The sequence below is a fragment of the Coregonus lavaretus genome (genome assembly GCF_964263955.1).
Source record: "Coregonus lavaretus genome assembly, chromosome: 6".
Classification (NCBI taxonomy): domain Eukaryota; kingdom Metazoa; phylum Chordata; class Actinopteri; order Salmoniformes; family Salmonidae; genus Coregonus; species Coregonus lavaretus.
In genome coordinates, this window is record NC_139993.1 from 26069148 (window position 1) to 26093996 (window position 24849).

The 24849-nt window shown below is 42.3% G+C and overlaps 2 protein-coding genes across 2 annotated transcripts; one reads left to right on the top strand and one right to left on the bottom strand.

Annotated features, from left to right (window-relative positions):
* Positions 1-365: 365 nt before the first annotated feature.
* On the top strand, positions 366-15800 carry LOC311130981 (uncharacterized protein; the record flags this gene model as incomplete). The annotated part of the gene is made up of 5 exons (XM_084163820.1): positions 366-495; positions 14456-15082; positions 15180-15242; positions 15318-15383; positions 15507-15800. 5 exons carry the CDS (start codon positions 366-368, stop codon positions 15713-15715), a joined length of 1095 nt encoding a protein of 364 aa, XP_084019946.1. The 3' UTR covers positions 15716-15800.
* A 6432-nt stretch (positions 15801-22232) lies between these two features.
* On the bottom strand, positions 22233-23948 carry LOC311130683 (uncharacterized protein; the record flags this gene model as incomplete). Its single annotated transcript, XM_084163469.1, has 1 exon — positions 22233-23948. One exon carries the CDS (start codon positions 23946-23948, stop codon positions 22233-22235), a length of 1716 nt encoding a protein of 571 aa, XP_084019595.1.
* Between the last annotated feature and the right edge of the window lie 901 nt (positions 23949-24849).

Genomic DNA, 24849 nt, shown 5'->3' on the forward strand with positions numbered 1-24849 from the left:
GCAAGTCAGGTGAATCTCCTCTCCCTGCGCTGGAGAAAACAATACAGAGACAGGGTGAACTTAGCCAGCACCAGAGTGCAGCCTATCTCCACCACCAGCATGGCTGTGTAGGATATCATCCGGGCCTGCACTGCGAGGCCTTGCGGTTGTAGTTGGGGTGGTGGCTTCATTAATAGTGGCCATTGTGGTTGGAAGACTTTTACTCGTTGGCATAGTGGTCGTAGTTGGCAGAGTAGTTGTAGTTGGCCAAGTAGTTGTAGGCTCTATCGTTGTTGGTGTGGTAGTGGACAGTGTGGTTGTTTGAGTAGTGGTGAGAACTGTAGTTGGCTGAGTGGTTGGCGATGTTGTTGTGAATAATAGTGGGCATGGTGGATGTCAGTGGTGTGGTTGTCTGGGTTGTGGTGAGTGCTGTGGTGGTGGTGGTGGTTATTGTGGTTGTCGTGGGAATGGTTGTAGTGCTGACAGTGGTGGTAGGTAAAGGGACAGTGGTTGGAGGTGAGGTGGGAAAATATGAGCTGGTTCTCAGTGAGATACATTATTTCTTGTTTCTTTAAATCCTCCGATTGGTCACTGTAATGGGTAATATTTAAGACTAATAAATGGTCATATTCCGTTAGGAGTAATTAACACAATGCTTAGCATATTTATATGTTTCCCTTTCTGTAATACACATGTTCTATTTGTGACATCCATTTGTGTCACGGGTTGATGGTCACTAGACTCGATGCCGTATGCTATGTATTAAACTCATATCTGTTGATGGTGATTGACGTCAGACAAGGTACACTGAGCCGAGGGCACACTGATAATGTATCTGTAACACAGTGTGATTCTGTAGCCGCTGATATTGTGACGTCCTCCCAACCTCTCGGGCTGCTGTTTACATAACATTTGGTACCGTCTGATTAATATATACAGTATGTGCCTTCTCAGAGGAGGCCAGTTAGACATTTTCTCTGCTTCTGTGTGGGAGGTGTCTCCCTGTTGCAACTTGTATTAAAATGAATTGATTTATGATTGACTATGCTGTATCGGTGACTGCTCTTCTCTTTTCTTCACCTGAATCCCCTTTACAATCACAGATCTCAGGAGATGTAGACTTGATCTTTCCAGGGTTTGCCTTCATCCAATTGAAGAGTGGGACCATCCTACAGTCACAATGCCAAGGGTTATGGTTTAAATAGACTTTGCTGAGTATTGTTAAGGGGTCAAATACAGTGCCTCCAGAAAGTATACATACCCTTTGACTTATTCCACATTTTGTTGTGTTACAGCCTGAATTCAAAATGGGTTAAATATGTTTTTTTCTCACTCATCTACACACAATATCCCATAATGACGAAGTGAACACATGTTTTTTTTATCAATTTTTGCAAATGTATTACAAATGAAATACAGAAATATTTAATTCACATAAGTATTCACACCCTTGAGACAATACATGTTAGAATCACCTTTGGCCGCGATTACAGCCGTGAGTCTTTCTGTGTGTCTAAGAGCTTTGCACACCTGGATTGTACAATATTTGCACATTTAAATGTTTCCCCTTAAACCACTCGAGTGTTGCTTTAGCAGTATGCTTAGAGTCATTGTCCTGCTGGAAGGTGAACCTCCGTCCCAGTCTCAAATCTCTGGAAGACTGAAACAGGTTTCCCTCAAGAATTTCCCTGTATTTAGCGCCATCCATCATTCCTTCAATTCTGATTTTTTTATAACCCAACCCTGATCTGTACTTCTCCACAACTTTGTACCTGACCTGTTTGGAGAGCTCTTTGGTCTTCATGGTGCCGCTTGCTTGGTGGTGTCCCTTGCTTAGTGGTGTTGCAGACTCTGGTGCCTTTCAGAACAGGTGTATATATATACTGAGATCATGTGACAGATCATGTGACAAATAGATTGCACACAGGTGGACTTTATTTAACTAATTATGTGACTTCTGAAGGTAATTGGTTGCACCAGATCTTATTTAGGGGCTTCATAGCAAAGGTGGTGAATACATATGCACACACTACTTTTCCGTTATATATTTTGTATACTTTTTTGAAACAAGTTATTTATTTATTTTTTACTTCACCAATTTGGACTATTTTGTGTGTGTCCATTACATGAAATCCAAATAAAAATACATTTAAATTACAGGTTGTAATGCAACAAAATAGGAAAAACGGCAAGGGGGACGAATACTTTTGCAAGGCACTGTACAATGTTGTTGATCCTTTCTCCTATCACAGCCATTAAACTCTTTAACTGTTTTAAAGTCACTATTGGCCTCATGTTGAAATCCTTGAGCGGTTTCCTTCCTCTCCCGGAACTGAGTTAGGAAGGACGCCTGTACAGTACAGTTGAATTCGGAAGTTTACATACACCTTAGCCAAATACATTCAAACTCAGTTTTTCACAATTCCTGACATTTAATCCTAGTAAAAATTTCCTGTTTTAGGTCAGTTAGGATCACCACTTTATTTTAAGAATGTGAAATGTCAGAATAATAGTAGAGAGAATTATTTATTTCAGCTTTTATTTTTTTCATCACATTCCCAGTGGGTCAGAAGTTTACATACACTCAATTAGTATTTGGTAGCATTGCCTTTAAATTGTTTAACTTGGGTCAAACGGTTCGGGTAGCCTTCCACAAGCTTCCCACAATAAGTTGGGTGAATTTTGGCCCATTCCTCCTGACAGAGCTGGTGTAACTGAGTCAGGTTTGTAGGCCTCCTTGCTCGCACACGCTTTTTCAGTTCTGCCCACACAAATTGTCTATAGGATTGAGGTCAGGGCTTTGTGATGGCCACTGCAATACCTTGACTTTGTTGTCCTTAAGCCATTTTGCCACAACTTTGGAAGTATGCTTGGGGTCATTGTCCATTTGGAAGACCCATTTGCGACCAAGCTTTAACTTCCTGACTGATGTCTTGAGATGTTGCTTCAATATATCCACATAACTCTCCTTCCTCATGATGCCATCTATTTTGTGAAGTGCACCAGTCCCTCCTGCAGCAAAGCACCCCCACAGCATGATGCTGCCACCCGCGTGCTTCACGGTTGGGATGGTGTTCTTCGGCTTGCAAGCTCTCCCCTTTTTCCTCCAAAATAATGATGGTCAGTATGGCCAAACAGTTCTATTTTTGTTTCATCAGACCAGAGGACATTTCTCCAAAAAGTACGATCTTTGTCCCCATGTGCATTTGCAAACCGTAGTCTGGCTTTTTTATGGCGGTTTTGGAGCAGTGGCTTCTTCCTTGCTGAGCGGCCTTTCAAGTTATGTCGATATAGGACTCGTTGTACTGTGGATATAGATACTTTTGTACCTGTGTCCTCCAGCATCTTCACAAGGTCCTTTGCTGTTGTTCTGGGATTGATTTGCACTTTTCGCACCAAAGTACGTTCATCTCTAGGAGACAGAATGCATCTCCTTCCTGAGCGGTATGATGGTTGCGTGGTCCCATGGTGTTTATCCTTGCGTACCTTTGTTTGTACAGATGAACTTGATACCTTCAGGCATTTGGAAATTGCTCCCAAGGATGAACCAGACTTGTGGAGTTCTACAAAAAAATGTCTGAGGTCTTGGCTGATATCTTTTGATTTTCCAATGATGTCAAGCAATGAGGCACTGAGTTTGAAGGTAGTCCTTGAAATACATCCACAGGTACACATCCAATTGACTCAAATGATGTAAATTAGCCTATCAGAAGCTTCTAAAGCCTTGACATCATTTTCTGTAATTTTCCAAGCTGTTTAAAGGCACAGTCAATTTAGTGTATGTAAACTTCTGACCCACTGGAATTGTGATACAGTGAATTATAAGGGAAATAATCTGTCTGTAAAAAATTGTTGGAAAAATTACTTGTGTCATGCACAAAGTAGATGTCCTAACCGACTTGTCAAAACTATAGTTTGTTAACAAGACATTTGTGGAGTGGTTGAAAAACTAGTTTTAATGACTCCAACCTCAGTGTATGTAAACTTCCGACTTCAACTGTATATTTGTAGTGACTGGGTGTATTGACCAAGCTAACTTATGGAATTGTTTTAAGATGGTCATACCAAGGATCAGTTAGGTATTTGATTTGGAATTTTAGGACCACTTTACGTAGAAAAAATATATATAAAAATAATAATTTGATATAACATTTAATTTTTCCTCGCCGCTATTTGCCCATAGAAACAGATTCATACATGGAAAAACAGATAGTCAGAAAATAAATCAAACGGAAGTTTGTTTTAAAGTGTCTGTCCTATATCTGACGGATATAAGAAAGATCAGGAAATGATATACAGTGCATTCGGAAAGTATTCAGACCCCTTTACTTTTTCCACATTTTGTTACTTTACAGCGTTATTCTAAAATGGATTAAATTGTTTTTTTTTCCCCTCATCAATCTACTCACAATACCCCATAATGACAAAGCAAAAACAGATTTTTTGAAATGTTTGTCAAATAAATAAATAATAATCACATTTACATAAGTATTCAGACCCTTTAATCAGTACTTTGTTGAAGCATCTTTGGCAGCGTTTACTGCCTCGAGTCTTCTTGGGTATGATGCTACAATTTTGGCACACCTGTATTTGGGGAGTTTCACCCATTATTCTCTGCAGATCCTCTCAAGCTCTGTCAGGTTGGAAGGGGAGCGGCACTGCACAGCTATTTTTCAGGTCTCTCCAGAGATGTTCAATCGGGTTCAAGTCTGGGCTCTGGCTGGGCCACTCAAGGACATTCAGAGACTTGTCCCGAAGCCACTCCTGCGTCGTCTTGGCTGTGTGCTTAGGGTCGTTGTCCTGTTGGAAGGTGAACCTTCTCCCCAGTCAGGTCCTGAGCGCTCGGGAGTAGGTTTTCATCAAGGATCTCTCTGTACTGCTCCGTTCATCTTTCCCTTGATCCTGAATAGTCTCACAGTCCCTGCCGCTGAAAAACATCCCCACAGCATGATGCTGCCACCACCATGCTTCACCGTAGGGATGGTGCCAGATTTCCTCCAGATGTGACACCTGCCAAAGAGTTCAATCTTGGTTTCATCAGACCAGAGAATCTTGTTTCTCATAGTCTGAGAGTCCTTTAAGTGCCTTTTGGCAAACTCCAAGCGGGCTGTCATGTGCCTTTTGCTGAGGAGTGGCTTCCGTCTGGCCACTCTACCATAAAGGCCTGATTGGTGGAGTGCTGCAGAGATGGTTGTCCTTCTGGAAGGTTCTCCCATGTCCAGAGAGGAACTCTGGAGCTCTGTCAGAGTGACCATCGGGTTCTTGGTCACCTCCCTGACCAAGGCCCTTCTCCCCCGATTGCTCAGTTTGGCCGGGCGGCCAGCTCTAGGAAGCGTCTTGGTGGTTCCAAACTTCTTCCAATAAAGAATGATGGAGGCCGCTGTGTTCTTGGGGACCTTCAATGCTGCAGACATGTTTTGGTACCCTTCCCCAGATCTGTGCCTCGACACAATTCTGTCTCGGAGCTCTATGGACAATTACTTTCGACCTCATGGCTTGGTTTGTGATATTTCAGTTTCATTTTTAATGAATTTGCAAAAATAAAAAATAAACGGTTTTGGGTATTGTGTGTAGATTGATGCGGGGGGAAAAAAACAATTTAATCAATTTTAGAAGGCGGCTGTAACTTAACAAAATGTGGAAAAAGTCAAGGGGTCTGAATACTTTCCGAATGCACTGTATGTTCTGTTAGGTTTGAGAAGGAGAGTGTGAAGATGAAGAGGTCAACATTGATAGCTACTACCATAATTGATTTTAATAAACAATATGTTTCTTGCCCATGATGTATTTATCAGAGTTATTGACCTCACAATAAGCCAGATTCTAGTCATTTACATTGTGGTTCTGAAACTTAAAGCAGCAGTCACAGCACAATCAATCGGAAATGGACAGCTCATGGTGCTGAAAGTAGGCAAATTCGAGTAGGCATAATTAATTTCAACCATCTTAATTTTAATTAGACTTTACTAACAACAAGAACGCTTTGTGTTGGAGCCTATTTCTTCCTATTTAAGAAATAAGAGGTAGGCTTAACTGTTTGACAGATTAAATTAGGCCATAAACTGCTATATGTCGGCCAATTCCTCCACCCACCATGCACTCTTTAAATAGCCTACCTCCGTGTCAGTGAAGGCCATAGGCCTACCTTTTATTAAAGAAAATGGCAAAAAGCACAGACCTACCCATTGTTAGTTTAAGATTTTGAAGAAAATAAAACAGATCCAATTATATAAAGTGATACTTATATAACAGCAAGTTTGGTCCGCAATGCTTCAGCTAGAAACAAGCTGTAAAATACCAGGGAAAGACATGACTCCAATGCATATGGGGATATCATTGTTTCATTTATTTGACATTCAGATGCTGAGCTACAACCTTCTATGGCCGAGGAGACAAAACATTGACTTTGCTTGGGAAGTAATCTAGTTCTGTCACTATCAATTGATTAAACTATTCACTTTCTGTACAATAGAAGATGTTTAAACCTAGACAGCTTTTAGGGAAACACTTGTGACCTTTTCTCGTTGGGTTAAGCCATGGAAGGAGAGTAGCCAGCAGTTGAAGCTTACATTTTTCTGCGTCGGTAGGCCTACTGTCTGCGGTGAAACTTTTGAAAGTATAATAATATAATATGCCATTTAGCAGACACGTTTATCCAAAGCGATTTATAGTAATGTGTGCACACATTTTTAAGTATGGGTGTTCCCGGGGATCAAACCCACAACCCTGGCGTTACAAGCGCCATGCTCTACCAATTGAGCTACAGAGGACCATGCTCAGATTCCTAATCTCAGATTTAATTATTTGCAAACAGGGACAGTTTCGTAGCAAACAAGACACACTGATTTGGCATTAGAGAACATATAAAATGAACACGTAGGCGTATCTCTCTGTCCATTATTAGCCTGTAATTTTGGTAATTTGTGTGGTATTAAAAAATAATCTGCTGATATGTCAAATGATGTAGAATTGCATGACATTTTCATAAAATACAATTTTTTCTCAGACCTGCAAATACGATGATCGATTCATGCAATGCTTTTACTATAAAGTAGATCTATCTACCCCTGCTCTTGTCCATGGTGGTCTGTGAACCCACAACCTTCTCCCCCACAGCCCTGTGCACTATCAAAATTCCTGAGGTGCCCTGTAATGCTGATGCAGCACTCCATCGCTCTCCTTCTTGGTCAAATAGCCCTTACTGGTTAAGTAGCCATGCTGGTTAAGTGTGCCTTGAATTCTAAATAAATTACTGACAGTGTCACCAGCAAAGCACCCGCACACCACCACACCTCCTCCTCCATGCTTCACGGTGGGAACTACACATGCAGAGATCATCCGTTCACCTACTCTGCGTCTCACAAAGACACGGCGGTTGGAACCAAATATCTCAAATTTGGACTCCTCAGACCAAAGGACAGATTTCCACCGGTCTAATGTCCATTGCTCATGTTTCTTGTCCCAAGCAAGTCTCTTCTTCTTATTGGTGTCCTTTAGTAGTGGTTTCTTCGCAACAATTCGACCATGAAGGCCTGATTCACGCAGTCTCCTCTGAACAGTTGATGTTGAGATGTGTCTGTGACTTGAACTCTGTGAAGCATTTATTTGGGCTGCAAGTTCTGAGGCTGGTAACTCTAATGAACTTATCCTCTGCAGCAGAAGTAACTCTGGGTCTTCCTTCCTGTGGCGGTTCTCATGAGAGCCAGTTTCATCATAGCATTTGATGGTTTTTACGACTGCACTTGAAGAAACTTTCAAAGTTCTTGAAATTTCCGGATTGATTGACCTTCATTTCTTAAAGTAATGATGGACTGTCATTTCTATTTGCTTTTTTGAGCTGTTCTTGCCATAATATGGACTTGGTCTTTTACCAAATAGGGCTATCTTCTGTATACCCCCCCTACCTTGTCACGACACAACTGATTGGCTCAAACGCATTAAGATGAAAGAAATTCCATAAATTAACTTTTAACAAGGCACACCTGTTAATTTAAATGCATTCCAGGTGACTACCTCATGAAGCTGGTTGAGAGAATGCCAAGAGTGTGCAACGCTGTCATCAAGTCAAAGGGTGGCCTTTGATTTGTTTAACACTTTTTTGGTTATGTCACGATCGTGACAGGTTACTACATGATTCCCTATGTGTTATTTCATAGTTTTGATGTCTTCACTATTATTCTACAATGTAGAAAATAGTAAAAATAAAGAAAAACCCTGGAATGAGTAGGTGTGTCCTAACATTTGACTGGTACTGTATGGGTGGTATTGTAGTGGTATTGTTACCCTGTAGAGTGATCTCCTTCATATTTGGGTAGATTTTCTAATATCCCGTCCGGAACGGCGGTCAGCTGGTTGTCATAGATTCTCAGTACCTGCAGTTTGTGCAGCTTTGAGAACAGAGCAGAGGCCACTGAACGTAGGTGTTTTTTGGCCAGATGGAGGATCTGAAAGTTTTTAAGGCCATCAAACAGTCTTATGTCCAGACTACAGATCTGGTTGAGTTTCAGCAGAAGTTTTTCCAGGTTGTGCAGCAGGTCTTGGAAAACACCTACAGACACAGATGTTAGTGGGATACTGGAGATCTCAATGTGCTTGAGGTCGACCAATCCCTTGAAGGCACCGGTCTCTATGGAGACAGTGGGGGTGTTGATGAACTCCTCCTATTCCAGCTGGGGGTTGGTGGTGAAGGCCCCCTTTGTGATGACAGTGATTTGACCATCCACAAAGAAGACCTCTGTGGCACCTGCTTTAAGAGTTACCGGGATCTGTGTTACATCCTTGCCATCAACATCCTGGTTCTCTTTGGGGCAGTCAGTCTCCTTCTCACAGGACTGAGACTAATACCCAAACAGCAAAGGCAGAAGACAGATGAAGATGTGTCCTCTAGCCATTTTTCCTGAAAATATGTATAACTTTTTATGGAAAGATTTCGTTTTGATATTGTAATTAACTTGATATATTCTAAAGTATTATTGATTCACAAAGAAAGGGGATCTCTAAAGTGAAACCTGCAGCAAAACGATAAGCAGAGCAATGACACTGGAGCCGTTTAACGCTAAGGTAGTCCCCTGTAGCTCAGTTGGTAGAGCATGGCGCTTGCAACGCCAGGGTTGTGGGTCCGTTTCCCACAGGGGGCCAGTATGAAAATGTATGCACTCACTTAACTGTTATTCGCTCATGATAAGAGTGTCTGCTAAATGACTAAAAAATAAAATAATGCTGTCCGACATGAAAGAAAACAGCTAATCCTGATTATTTCCTCTTGTCTTGAGGCTTATAACTGAGAGAGGCGATTAGGACAGTTATAGAGAGAGTCAGGCAAACACACAGTTTTGTAGAGAGTTTACTTGGCCCAAAATCTGTCCATGAATATATATATATATATATATATATATATATATATATATATATATATATATATATATATATATATATATATTGTCAATGAGGGTCAATGAGAGTGTCAAATTTGGCCAACATAAAATGTAATTGCTAATTTGCTATGTGAGGCTTATTTTATCAAATATAAATTTCGTAATGGTAAGGTTGTTACGAATGCACTGATTAAGTGGATGTACTTGGCATTTTGGCAACATTTGAATAAAACAACTTTATATTGGCGTTGTGCCTGTTGTTCACACGCGTATCTGCCCTCTCATTGGCTAGAATGGTCCCACCTGATCTTGCCTCCTCCCGCCTGCCTTCCATCAAAAACAGTACAGTGCTTCCATCTTTGAGGACATTACTTCCATTGTTAGAGTGGTCACTCAAGTATCTTGTCAATATAATAAGCACAGCAGGCTTCCAGTGTGCTAGGTGCCTACTGGAGGCAACATGAGGCGTGGCTAGAGAACCCTCTGCTGTCAGAGATAAGGAACAGAGCTGTGAGCCCATAGAACACACATTGTGGGCTATACTAGAACTCTGAAGCTAATGGCAGTGGTGTTATGTATGCTTTAGTACTGTATTCTTTATTCCTTATTTTCTAATAATCACTTAGGCTATTACACAGTATGTGTCCATATAGGTTCAATTACAGTAGCTATGGTTTCTGTTTTGTCATGTTAATGTTCAGTTGAAATGTGTATGCGTTCTTTGGTTGGTTATGCCATGATCAGTGATTCAGTGAGTTCCAGAACGCACTATGAGATACAGAATACAGTAGCACTGTGTCAAAGGTCACTGGTATGATCTAAACAATGCATCATTTTGTATTGTACCGCTCCAGAAAGTCACATGCAGCCGGGGTCATTATTCTTCTCTAAGTGTAGCGGATTGGTTCAGAGAATGAATAATGATGAATGGACATATTTTCTTCATGAACTAGCAGGTTTATGAATTAGTAGTAGAGTTTGTTTAATTTATTTAGGAAAGTAGCCTTTAGGTGGTTATGTCTTCCTTTACCAGCAGAAAGTTCACTGAAAGCTTGTATGCTTCATTTGAAAGAAAACCCCAAATGTGTATTATTCAAGATTTAAAGCCTCAAACCTCAAACTAAAAAGAGACTAAGTCCATCCAGCTCTCTTGCAATTGTGTATAGTTGTGAGTTTGTTTAATTGTTTACGTCCTGTATCTTGTCTGTTTGAATTGAGCCTTGTGTCCTTCACCACCACTTAGTAACACCACTCTACAGTCTGCACCTCTCTTACCCTCCAAAATACTATAAGCGCAATCAAATGTAGGGCACTGCATTAATTGAAGCCAGTGGATTCCAGCTCTTTAGTCAAACATTCAGTTTCACAATTTTCCCCATAGAAGAGGATCGACCTTATGCAACATAAATATTGTTATATTGCTGCTAATACATTATACATTTTACTATGTGAATCACTAGATTCTATTCAATATTCAAATGTTTTGTGTGTTTGTAGGCTACAATATAATAATGTTATTATTCAATCCATCAATTTTGTTAAACGAGAATGGTCTTCAAAAGGCCAATGTAGGCAGAAAAAGAATATGGTCTATATCTTTTTCCATAATAAACACTAGTGATTTGGGCCTATTCCCTCTGTACCAGTACCCCCTGTATATAGCCTCCCTACTGTTATCTTATTTTACTGCTGCTCTTTCATTATTTGCTATTTTTTACTTATCTATTTTTTACTTAACACTTTTTTTTTCTTTTCTTAAAAACGGCATTGTTGTTTAAGGGCTTGTAAGTAAGCATTTCACTGTAATGTCTACACCTGTTGCATTCGGCGCATGTGGCAAATAAAATTCGATTTGATTTGAAACAAATGTGATTGGTTGATTCCACTGTCACTCCAAAATGTTGCCCTAATACAGTTAATGGCAGATGGCTTTATCTAGCTTCTGATGGCCTAGCCAATGGTTGACTTGGATAGCTAGTCCCCTGTAGCTCAGTTGGTAGAGCATGGCGCTTGCAACACCAGGGTTGTGGGTTCGTTTCCCACGGGGGGGGCAGTATGAAAATGTATGCACTCACTAACTGTAAGTCGCTCTGGATAAGAGCGTCTGCTAAATGACTAAAATGTAAATACGGGCCTGCCATCATTCACTTTGAACTGGACTGTGTGTTTACAGGCAGTAGGACAGCGTGACATTAGATCATTAGAACGCATTTGCCAAAAGCCACAAAATACACCTGAATGGATTTCTGCAAATATGTAAACACCACGGGAGTCCTCTTACATTTGGGAACTTTATAGTCCTATTGATCAAACAACCATGAAAAGGTAGGCTCTCTCTCCCTCAGTTATAAACATCAACAACTAATGCTAGCCAGAGTAAGATTAGCTCAAATCTAACGAAGGAACATTAGATAAAACCTGTCAAACTTCTTCAGCTAGTTGGCTGTCAAAATTGTACTGATAAACGATGGGGAATTGTAGCCTCCTCGTCCTTCTGAAGCTTGCCTGCCAATGCATGATTTTCCCAACCAAGCACGCAAGCTAACTGGCTAAAGTTGGCTAGTTTGCTACTTCCAAAGACAAATTAGAGAACACCTCACTCTGACCATTTTACTCGCAGTAGCAAAGCTGTTTAGGCTGTTTACAGTTGTTCTGTGCTCTGGCACACTCAGACGAGAGTGCTCTGAAATCGGAGTAGATAGCCAGAGTGAATTTGCGAACGCAAGAGATATGCTAACTAGATAATAGTCGTTGAAGTTCTTGCTAGCTAATTTTCCCCAAACATCAGACACCCCCTGACCTCGGACACTCTCTAGCGGTTGGAGGACTGAATCACCTCGACTTAAATGGACTGAAAAATAACGGTAAGTTTTGTGACTAACGACACCCTTTTAGCTAGCTGACCACCGATTTTCAGTGCAATTTATGTAAGTTAAGTTAGGTTTTGAGAGTTTTCAAAAAAGTTATATGTACACATTTTGTGGAACACGCTGCATATTGTAAAATTCGACTGCGCGACAGACCACACCTAATTTAATATCCAACTTTTTACCTCTGAAATATAGCTAACGGATTTTCTAATGTTGCTATCTTAGTTGCTAAATGTTGATAGAACTGCTAAGTAAGCAAAAAGGAAAGAAATTGTAAGTGTTAGATAATACATATCACGAAAACAGCTGCATGTTGTCAAGCTTTACCGTATCAAAATTGGAGTCCTCTGACGGAGGTGTTTTGCACAATCTGCAAAAATGTATTTGGAACTTTGAACCATGAACTTTTCGACACCTATCACTGTTGGCTATGTTTCATCTTACAACAGCTACATAGAGGCAGTATTTAGTTAAATGGTACAATGTATGCATCAATATTACACTAATTGGGACACTAATTTTCATTACAGATAACATCAAACAAAAAACGTGGGTACACTTTCAGTTATTGTGAAAACTTTCATCACCTTTCAATGCCTTAGCTTTGAAATGTAAATGTTTATACATATTCAGATTGAGTTATCTTTCTAAAATGTGTATAGTATGCCAAGTTATTTAGCTACATGTATTTACCACTGCAGCATGGAGAAAGTCAAGAGGAAGCAGTGGAGTGAGGTGGACATGTGCCATGCCATGGAGGACTGCGGGGCAGGGATGGCTATCCGCCAGGCTGCCAAGGTTAGGCATCTTTTGTTTTTAGGAGATTACCATGTGTATGTGAATTGTATCTGCTAGTAACAGTTTTCTTTTCTTATCTACCAAGGTGCATGGTGTACCTCGGCAGACCCTGGCGGACAGGCTGAGCGGCCGGGTGACCCATGGTTGTCGCAGTGGACCACCCACATTGCTTGCACCAGAGGATGAAAAGTCTCTGGTGCAGTACTGTATCTACTGCGCCAGCCTTGGGTTTCCCTTCACCAGACAGAGGCTGATGAAATACGCCAACAAAATACGCAGGTATTTGGTGTTCTATGTGTTTATGTATGTAGATTGGTGGACTGACTGTTCTCAATGTGTGTGATGTAAATGTGGATGTGTATGGTGATGCCAAAACAAACATTTTCATCCTGGATGGACAATTATATATTCTATTCTATTGTAGGTTTCGGCACCCAGGGGAAACAATCCCACCACTGGGGAAGAGGTGGTGGGAAATGTTCAGGAGGAGGCACAAGAACCTTAGCATGAGGAGGCCGGACACCCTGGATAGGGGGAGAGCTGAGTGTGCCACACATCCGACGATGGACACCTTCTTCACTTCTTATGAGAAGCACTTGGAGGAGAGTGGGTTGAGGGAGAAACCCAGACAAATATATAACTGCGATGAGTCTGGGTTTCGTAGCGACCAGAGCAGGCACAAAGTGCTGGCTCCCCGGGGCGCAAAACACGTGTATCAGCAGGCTCCGGGGACCAAGGAGCACATCACAGTGCTGGCCTGCTTCAACGCAACTGGGGAGGACGTCCCCCCGTTTATCATCTACCCCAAGTGTTTCCCCGGTGGCCACTACACACTGGGAGGCCCCCCCCAAGCCTTGTATGGACGGTCAAGCAGTGGCTACATTGACGGGGACCTGTTCAGGAAGTGGTTTCAGCACTTCATTAAGTATGCAGTGAAAGAGCGCCCTCTCCTTCTCCTCTTCGATGAGCACAAGAGCCACATGGACCCGGAAGTGCTCGCGGTGGCACTAAGGGAAGGGGTTATACTTCTTTGTCTTCCACCACACTGCACCCATGTCCTGCAGCCGCTGGACGTGGCATACTTTGGCCCTTTAAAGGCTGAGTTCTCCAAGGTAGCTGGAGACCTTAGCCATTTTGACCACTCCTACATGGTAAACAAATCAGAATTTGCCAGAGTATTCCGCTACCCGTACCAGCGATGCAAGGACATGCGCTATGTGGTGGAAGGGTTTAAGAAGTGTGGCATCTTCCCTTTTGACCCTTCAGCCATTGAAGGGTCCCGTTTAATGCCGTCTCGGACCCTACCGGGTCCCAACACCGCCTCTACTGGAACCAGCAGCACTGTGCCATCCATCAGCACCTCCTCCCCAGCGACCACAGGAGGACCCTCAGCCCCTGCCCCAGTCCCAGCCGCTGCTCCAGTCCTATCCCTAGCTCTAGAAGAGCATCCCCTAATAGAGGGGGGGCTGATAGCGAAGGACCTGGGGCACATCCTTACTGTCCTGAAGTATCGGCTGGACCGATACAGAAGACTCCCTGTGGTCGCCACATGCCTCACCGGGGAGGAATACACGCGCCAGTGGCAGGAGAGGGGTGAGAAGGAGAGGGCCGGGGCAGAGGAGAAAGAGCGTCGGGCAGCCCTCAGAACACAGAGGGCACAGGAGAGGGCTGCCATGGATGAGACCATTGACGCCATCGCCTCTGCTGGACCCCCTGCTGGAACCACTCCTGACAGCTGCATCACCACTGCCAGTGCCTCCCAGTGTGCAACACCTGTAGGAGCCGCCGGAGTCCCCAGCTGCAGAAGAAGGCCACATGCCTACTCTCCCGGCCACACCATCGTCGGCCCCTCAACCCCACCATTACAAACACCAGCTCCTCCAAGCCATCGTCGGCGGTTTTGTCCACCACCACCCCAATGCACACCACCCCCCATGTCTGTCACCACCAACACGGCCTCCTCTGGACCAACTGCCTCCTCCGTCTCCCCTGGTCACACCACCATAGCAGCCTCGTCTGGTGTCCCTGCCCCCTGCAATTTGAATACCACCACCTCCACAGGTAAACACATGTTAAATTACGAAAAAATGACTGTTTGTTATCTGTTTTATAAAACAGCAATGTAAAAATAAAAAAATATATCTTTATATATCTACAGTACATAGCACCAGCCCTCAAGTCATCTCCGCCTCCTCCAAAACCTCTGCAGCTTCCTCCAGAGGTATTGATGTAAAAAAGTTGAAAAGGGTTTTCATGCAACATGCTCTGTCTAACACTACTTTTTCTCAAACTGCAGCACAGAAAAGGAAGAGAAAAGCTACACCGGTCACATCTGTCACACCACCCATGGCACCACTCTCAGGTACTTCATAATCTGTTTTTCTCGCTCTCTCAGTTGTATCAATTACTATTGTTGTTGAAGAACTTCTACATTTTGCAAAACCATATTAATCAATTTGTATTATTATTTAATTTTTTATAAAAGAAGACACCACCTGCTGTGCTCGCTGCGGGGAGCGTGATCCGCCTGCAAGCTCCTCTCAGGAGTGTAGATCCGAGGTGCCATGGGTGTGCTGTGACTTTTGCCAGCACTGGTTCCACTGCAGGTGTGTGCAGTGGGATCAAGAGGTAGCGGTGGAGCTGGATTTTTATTGTGATTTTTGTGACAATATAGGGATGGAGGTCGAGATTTAATTGTTTGTTTTGTTTGTGTTCATATGAAATTATTTATTTGTTCAAAAAAATAAATGTCTAAAATATAATATATATATTTATTGAACCCATCTTGTGTATTTCTTCCTTTACTTTCCAAGTGCACCTCTGCAACACAAACTCCAACACTGTTTTCATTGTTTTATGTTAATGCACATAACTGAAATTAAAGTGTATTTGATGTAAATTATTAATACTCATATTTCATTTGGTTACAACACTGAATATGTTGGTGAAGAACCATTTTTTAAGAGTCCACAAGAGGGCGCACCGGGCTACGCAATGAAAAGTTGACAGGCAAATCATTATTTTTTACCGGAAGACTAGCCAACTAGTCAACTATCTAGTAAACACTTCGGCTACGTGGTTGGTGTCTCTTTTTTCAACAAAATCAAACGGATATATCTTGTAATTGAACAAAATAGTAAGGTGCCCAATAACTGGGGGCCGTATACAGATAATACGGGACGTATTTTTTTGCTAAACCGCTTATCAAAAGCAGATAACAGTAATATTTCAAATGAAATGTCAAACTTGCTAATTGCTAAACCGTTAGCTAACATTTTTACGACACCAATAATCACAAAACATTGAAGGCTTGATCACAAGATAACACTGTTGAAGGTAATATATTTCTTAAACGCTGTTGAATATGCCGATAATACGGGATTCTACGCTAGCTATCTAAATGACACTTGCATCTCGAGCTGCGTATAGCCACTGAAAAAACGATATGAAGGAAAAAAGTCAGCTACTCACCCACTCCTCCAATGGCATGATATGACATCCTCCTAGCAGCTAGCTAGCTAGCTAATGTTAGGCTCTGTGTTTTTAGCTTGCTACATAAATAGATACGCTAGCCTATTAGCCACATTATGAATGACTTGTGATCTTTGCCCTTGCTAGTTTGATTGTATTGACATTCCCAGCGTTAATTACATTTGTCAGTTTTTGTCCAGAATGGAGGCAGCAAACAATGTACCAGACCAGCTGTGATTTACAACCTGATAGCAATATATTTTGGACTACCAAGAAATGTATAGGTGAATTATATTAATCATGCATTTAATTGCATCCATCTATTCTGTCAACAATGCCTTAGTGTACGTCATGGAAAGTTGAGTCAAATAGAACATATTTTTAAAACCTCTTATAAAGTTAGTTTTGAGGCATAAACTGGGAATTTGATATTTCTGACTGATATTATGATTGTCTGTTTGTTTGTTTCATATCTGCAAAGTAGTTAAAACGCTGTCAGTTCCACTTTAAACTTTAGGTCACGGGTTACTTTGTCTGCTAAAGGTGAAATGTTTTTTTTGCAATGGGAAGTAATAGTTGTACATTTCGATTGGGAAATGCTTAATAGTTGTGTTTTTGTATTCTTATGATTAGGACCTACTGTCTTATTGTTTCTGAGTTTATGGACTGCTTATCATTTTTTTCAATTTTCACCTAAAATGACATACCCAAATCTAACTGCCTGTAGCTCAGGACCTGAAGTAAGGATATGCATATTCTTGATATCATTTGAAAGAAAACACTTTGAAGTTCGTGGAAATGTGAAATTAATGTAGGAGAATATAACACATTAGATCAGGTAAAAGATAATACAAACAAACAAAACATGCGTTTTGTGTTTTGTTGCATCATCTTTGAAATGATAGAGAAAGGCCAGACAGTGATAAAGGATTCTAGCTGTAATTTAGATGTTGTCCACCAGATGGCAGCAGTGTGTGTGCAAAGTTTCAGACTGATCCAGTGAAGAATTACATCACTACACAATATTTCCTATCAAGTCTGCCAGGAGTTTTCCTAAATATGCCAAATTGGTTTTCAAGTACATAACTATAAAGAACATACAAAAATGCTATGGTAATACAAAATTTAAGTTTGCACACTCACAGGAATGTCATAAATGATGGATAATTAGCTTCCCTACAGAAAATACACTAACCTTCACACATCTAGATGGCTGGGTGGGATGGGTGTGGAGTCAGAGTTCAAACTGTAGAACCCAGTTCCTACATTTGAATATAAAAATTGATTTTTCTATTTTTCTTATCTCTGGGACCCTCAGGATGACAAATCAGAGCAAGATTACTGAATGTAAGTACATTATTTACCTTCAGAGGGGAATGTACCAAACCAGTTGCCATGATTAAAGTGTTTTGTTGTTGTGCACTGTCCTCAAACAATAGCATGGTATTTCTTTAGCTGTAATAGCTACTGTAAATTGGACACTGCAGTTAGATTAACAATAATTTAAGCTTTCTGCCCATATAAGACATGTCTATGTCCCGGAAAGTTGGCTGTTGTTTACAACACCATTCTAGTCACATATTGCATATTGAGCAACAACCGTCCCTTATTAGGGACACTGATCCGGTAGAGGTTAACATCATGCTGTGTGTGACTGCTGTCTTTCCATCGGCCCTATGCAGTGGTGTAGTGGTGCCTGGAGAAGTGGGTATACTCTAATCTTGCAAAAAAGTTCCCAAACGGCCCGCCCAGCGAAGGAAAGGCACCGTGTGAAAAATCCGAAGTTTTTTAAATGAGTTTTCCTATAGATTTTTCAGATTTTCACTCTCAAAATCAGCGTTTTTTTTAAATATACAAAACACAAACATTTGATGGTCTAAATCCACAACAATGCTTAAACTACATCAATCTGATTAGGTGGGCCTGTCAGGGCCTGGTTCCCCAATTGGTGGGACTCTGTCCACCCAGCCCCCATCCATGTCTATGCCCCTTATGCAAACAGCTACATGATAACAATTGCGCATCACAAATAGCCTACTAACCAACACTTCGGACTAAACTTTTTTTATACATGGTTTGCATACCCATTGTTGCCTTAGTTAGCATTTACTGGTTGATATCATGAATTGAAATGTCTTTCCTACCCTACCGGCTACCGATGTCAGTCTTCTGTGAGCTGCTCCATGTCAAAACCAGTGGAGAGCTGCACTCCCTTGCTGCCTGCAGATTATATTCGGCTGAAACTAGGCAGTATGCGGCGCGCATGTGAATATATTTAACGTGCTTTGCGATTGTGTAGGCTACTTTGTGCATGATTTCTCTATTGTACTACAAATCGTATACTTCCACTACACTACTTTGATACGCATCAGTAGGGATTAAGAAGTGAGTATAGGTAATGCACACTGGGGGAAAAAGTACCTGCGTATACCCTTCACTACACTGCTGGCCCTTTGCGATGGTATTACGGTTGCTGTCCTTTCAGAATCACGAACCTGTCACACACTGAAGGTGAATAGGTTCGCCACTGCACAAACATGTCTATAATAGATATAAAGGCTGTCAAGATATTAATGTTTCAAGAAAGGAGTGTACAGTGGGGAAAAAAAGTATTTAGTCAGCCACCAATTGTGCAAGTTCTCCCACTTAAAAAGATGAGAGAGGCCTGTAATTTTCATCATAGGTACACGTCAACTGTGACAGACAAAATGAGGAAAAAAAATCCAGAAAATCACATTGTAGGAGTTTTATGAATTTATTTGCAGATTATGGTGGAAAATAAGTATTTGGTCAATAACAAAAGTTTCTCAATACTTTGTTATATAGCCTTTGTTGGCAATGACACAGGTCAAACGTTTTCTGTAAGTCTTCACAAGGTTTTCACACACTGTTGCTGGTATTTTGGCCCATTCCTCCATGCAGATCTCCTCTAGAGCAGTGATGTTTTGGGGCTGTCGCTGGGCAACATGGACTTTCAACTCCCTCCAAAATCTCACGATACATGGCCCCATTCATTCTTTCCTTTACACGGATCAGTCGTCCTGGTCCCTTTGCAGAAAAACAGCCCCAAAGCATGATGTTTCCACCCCCATGCTTCACAGTAGGTATGGTGTTCTTTGGATGCAACTCAGCATTCTTTGTCCTCCAAACACGACGAGTTGAGTTTTTACCAAAAAGTTCTATTTTGGTTTCATCTGACCATATGACATTCTCCCAATCCTCTTCTGGATCATCCAAATGCACTCTAGCAAACTTCAGACGGGCCTGGACATGTACTGGCTTAAGCAGGGGGACACGTCTGGCACTGCAGGATTTGAGTCCCTGGCGGCGTAGTGTGTTACTGATGGTAGGCTTTGTTACTTTGGTCCCAGCTCTCTGCAGGTCATTCACTAGGTCCCCCCGTGTGGTTCTGGGATTTTTGCTCACCGTTCTTGTGATCATTTTGACCCCACGGGGTGAGATCTTGCGTGGGGAGATTATCAGTGGTCTTGTATGTCTTCCATTTCCTAATAATTGCTCCCACAGTTGATTTCTTCAAACCAAGCTGCTTACCTATTGCAGATTCAGTCTTCCCAGCCTGGTGCAGGTCTACAATTTTGTTTCTGGTGTCCTTTGACAGCTCTTTGGTCTTGGCCATAGTGGAGTTTGGAGTGTGACTGTTTGAGGTTGTGGACAGGTGTCTTTTATACTGATAACAAGTTCAAACAGGTGCCATTAACACAGGCAACGAGTGGAGGACAGAGGAAGTTACAGGTCTGTGAGAGCCAGAAATCTTGCTTGTTTGTAGGTGACCAAATACTTATTTTCCACCATAATTTGCAAATAAATTCATTAAAAATCCTACAATGTGATTTTCTGGATTTTTGTTTCTCAATTTGTCTGTCATAGTTGACGTGTACCTATGATGAAAATTACAGGCCTCTCTCATCTTTTTAAGTGGGAGAACTTGCACAATTGGTGGCTGACTAAATACTTTTTTCCCCCACTGTATATATTTGGCCTGGCGAAGCGGTTTTATGCGCTGATTGAATGGAAGCTGATAATTATGAGGTTTTTTTACTCCACTGGTCTCTGGAAATTACCAGTTCTAACTGTCCGAGACCGAGTCAAGACCGAGTAGGCTACAAATGTATCTGACACCAAGACAAGACCGAGACACTCAATATGTGGTCTCGAGTACTACAACACTGCACCCACGACACCTTTCTATGTGCACCAAAATTATGATCTGTTTCACCGAATTTCATTGTGAAGCCTAAAAATGTAATATCGTATTTTATAATTTAGCTAGTCATGTTGGCAATAGAACTAGCTTTCAAATGATGCCAACCTGACCCAGAGTACGATTTATAATGGACCGTTTTTGGATTGCCTAAACAACAACAGAAATGGTGTGATGGTAGGGATGCACGGTTGTGTTCGAAACAAAACAACTACAAGTGTGCTTGCTCTAGTTCCTCAATGATTTTCATATTTCTTCTGTAAGAAACATTTCAATTTATCCCTATCCATACAGGCATATTTCCATGAGTGTAAAGGGTTTTAAGAAAGCTTTCCATAAAAACCACAAGAAAACTTTAGTAATGTTCAGAGAATGTTCTAAGAATGTTATTTAAAATGTATATACATTCCGTTCTCAGCATCAACAAAACTCGATGTATCCTCTATCTTGTTAAGTGTGTTCAGGTAGATGGGTGGTTTACATTTCAACCTCTACGTGTAGGCCTATACCATCAACGTGCTTTAGACACATGGAATGTACCAAGGATACAGTCAGAATCTCCCTCACACACAAACACTGGATGCCAAGGTTGTGGCAGAGCTCTTAATCTGAACCCCTCCCAACAGCACCACGAACCCTTGGCATAAACATGATTATCAATCTTTTTTGTGTAGCCTACTCAGAGTGCATACATATTTGACTAGTGTGATAACATCTCATTCCAGTAGTCCGGCTTAAAACGTCAATTTTTTTTTTGTGGTATACAACTGGATCAAATACTATCGGCTGAAGAAGATGGGAATCCCCACACAACAGTTCAACACAACTCTTTATCACACAATGAACACTTGTCTCTTGAGCATTTCAGAATATCACTACTATGTTGTGTATTTATTTAATATAACAGTCAGTCATTTTATGTGATTTGTGTGTGGAGCATAACAATTTACAAGTAGATGAAACCATCCTTTATCTATTGATTACACTATATCAAAATTACACAATAAGCAGCCTAATTCCAGTCAGTAAATCATAAAAAAGAGCTTCTTGAAAATCAACAGGTGTGTGATAAGACTATATGCTGAACATTACATTTGTTCAGTATATATGCAAAAAAAAATTGACCAGTATAAAAAGAAAGAAGAATGGCATTTTGTGCATACCATCCATGCAATTTCCAGGTGATTATTGTTACAGTTTATAAGATGTTCTTTTTGGTTCTTTGTGCAAAACATTGTTCAAACCTCAGACAACAGAAAGTTTGCTAAAGAGGGACTTGCAAAATGGGGTAATAATAATATTATGGGATCCCAATCAGAACAACTTATTCCATCAGAGTAGAGTTCCCCAAGGGTCAGGCCCCAGCTAGTCTGTCCTTGGTCATGAGTTCTTGATAGAGACATGATGGGTTCCTGTGCTAAGATGTTTGGGAACAACTGCATCAGGATGTTTGCTCTGGCATGTTCAGCATGACTGCACAATACATATCCTATGTGGTGCTCAGGCCCCTGGGCCAGTCTAGATGACAGAGTTGTTTTTGTTCCTGCGGCCAAGGTTGCGGCTGCCTCTCTTGTTCCTCCTCCAGCACACGCAGCAGACAATGAGGCTGGTGATGATGGTGGTGCAGACCACCGCGATGATAATGATCTGCATGTTCCTGGACACACCCTCTCCGTTCCCCTGCCCACTGCTGGTGTCCTCCCCCTGCTCCTGGGTGGGCGTGGCCTCTGCAGCAGGGGAGGGGGTGCTCCTCTTGGGAGGGGGGGTGTGGGGCTTCCTCCTCTTTTCTGTCGGGGTGATATCAGGGACGGCGGTCGGAGTGAACAACGTCAGCTCCTCGTCAGTCAGTTGGGCTATGCTGTCACCGCTTAAGACAGAGGGCGTGAGGCACACCACAGTGCTGAGGTTAGCCTTGGTGGGGTTCCGTGTCAGCCAGTCCCGAAGTGGCACGATGTCCTGGTCACACTTCCAGGGGTTTTCAGCGAGCAGCACCTCCTTGGCCACTGTGAGGGTGCTGAGGAGCTCTGAGGGCAGGTTGGGGAGGGAGTTGTTGTGGAGGTCCAGCTGGCCAAGGTGGGAGTGGCCCTGGAGAAGCCTGGCAGGAAGGGAGCGGATGTAGTTGTGCTCCAGGGAGATGTTTACCAGCTTGGGCAGACCCTGGAAGGTGCCCTCCTGCAGGCTGGTGAGGAGGTTGGTGTGCAGGGACACTTCCCCCAGCTCTGCCAGCCCACTGAAGGCCCCGGGAGACACAGAGCTGATCTGGTTCCGGCTCAGTACCAGCAGACGCAGCTGGGTCAGGTTGCTGAAGGTGTGGTCCTCCAGGCGGGTCAGCCTGTTGTCATACAGCCACAGCTCCCTCACGGCCATGTGGCCGAACACTCCTGGGGACAGACTCTGGAGCTCGTTCTCATACAGGGAGATCTGGGCCAAGTTAGGGAGGTTGAGGAGAATCCCCTCTGGGAGGGAAGTTAGCCGGTTGTTGGAGAGATAAAGCTTCTGTAGGCTCTGCAGCTGGGAGAACAGGTTAGCGGGGAGATGAGTGATGGCGTTATCCTGCAGAGAGAGCTCCTCCAGGTTTACCAGGTCATCAAATGCTCCGGCAGGGATCGCCCTAAGAGCGTTCCGGTTCAGACGCAGGGATTTGATCTTGCTCAGGCCCCTGAAGGTGTCCCTGGAGAGTTGGTTGATGTTGTTCCTGGCCAGGGTGAGATGCTCCAGCTGAGTGACAGAGCGAAAGGCCTTTTCTGGTACAGACGTGATGAGGTTCTTGCTGAAGTCCAGGGTCCTCAGAGCAGCGAGGGAGTAAAGCCAGGCGGGGCGAAGCACCAGGAGCTTGTTGCCGCTCAGAGTCAGAGATTCCAGCTTCACCAAATTTAGAAACAGGGCCTCAGGCAGGTCATTCAGCTCGGTGCCTATGAAGCCCAGGGCACCCAGGTTATGGGTGAGGTCAAAGGTGCCAGGGAATACCTCTCTGATCCCAGTGTCTTTGAAAACGAAGATGCCAAGGGCCTCGGCAAAATCAGCCAAGTCATCAGGTTTGAGAGTGGTGATGTTGGTGTTGGAGATGTAGAAGGTGGTGGTGGAGCCAGGCACTGAGGAGGGAAACTCTGTGATTGACCTGCCTTGGCAGAGGATTTTGTAGTCTCTGCACTGGCATTCATCTGGGCACGCTCCAAGAACTCCACTGATGGCAAGGAGGAGGAGAAAGATGTGGAGGTTGATTGGCAGGTCCATTGATGGTCCTAGAAAATATGAAAAGAGTGGTTACCCACTGGGCACACACTGGTTGAATCAACGTGGTTTCCATTTCACTGAAATTACGTTAAACCAACCTGGAATAGATGTTGAATTGACGTCTATGCCCTGTGGGTAGCTTTATTTGATGCCATGCACACGCAAACATGTCAAGTTTATAAAACAGTATGAGCAACACTGAAGAAAAAATCCACATTAAAAAAAGACCTAATAAATTAAAGTAGAGTGAAGTCAAAAATATATTAGACAAATACGGCTGCATCATCAATTCTTGAAATTGTGTCTTGTTAAATTGGGATCATGTGGATATAACACGCATGGGAGGGTGCGAGCTAAATAGACCATTAAATGGGCTATATTTAGCATCTACCATTTTGTACTGGAATCAGGCCATCTGTTGACTTAATAGTACTTAATCGTTAAGTTAATGGCTTAATGGGACTGTTAACTTAATAGTAGCAAAAAGTAACAACTTTCTGTTCAAATGAGGGTAAACTGAAAATAGTATCATACATTCATAGTTTAAAATAAAAGGTGTGTGATGCACAAAAATGTGATGTTTTGGTTTTCATGTGATTTTTTTCTTTGATTGGATCCACAATGACTAGGCTATTATTTCTAAGAATTTTTCCATTCCCAGAGTCTAAAGTTAGAAAGACTAATGTCTCACCCAACATTCTTACCACATTATTCCTACACTTAGTACCATCTGAACAGACATACTAGTCCACCAGCCTAACACCAGCTTAAAGGTCTGGCATTTTTTACAATTTTTTTTTTGTCAGTTTAGCAGACACTCGTAGCTACTCACAGTAAATGCTTCAAGTAAGCTGAAGGAAGCAGAAATAACCAAGTATTATGAGGAAAAATGTCTTATATC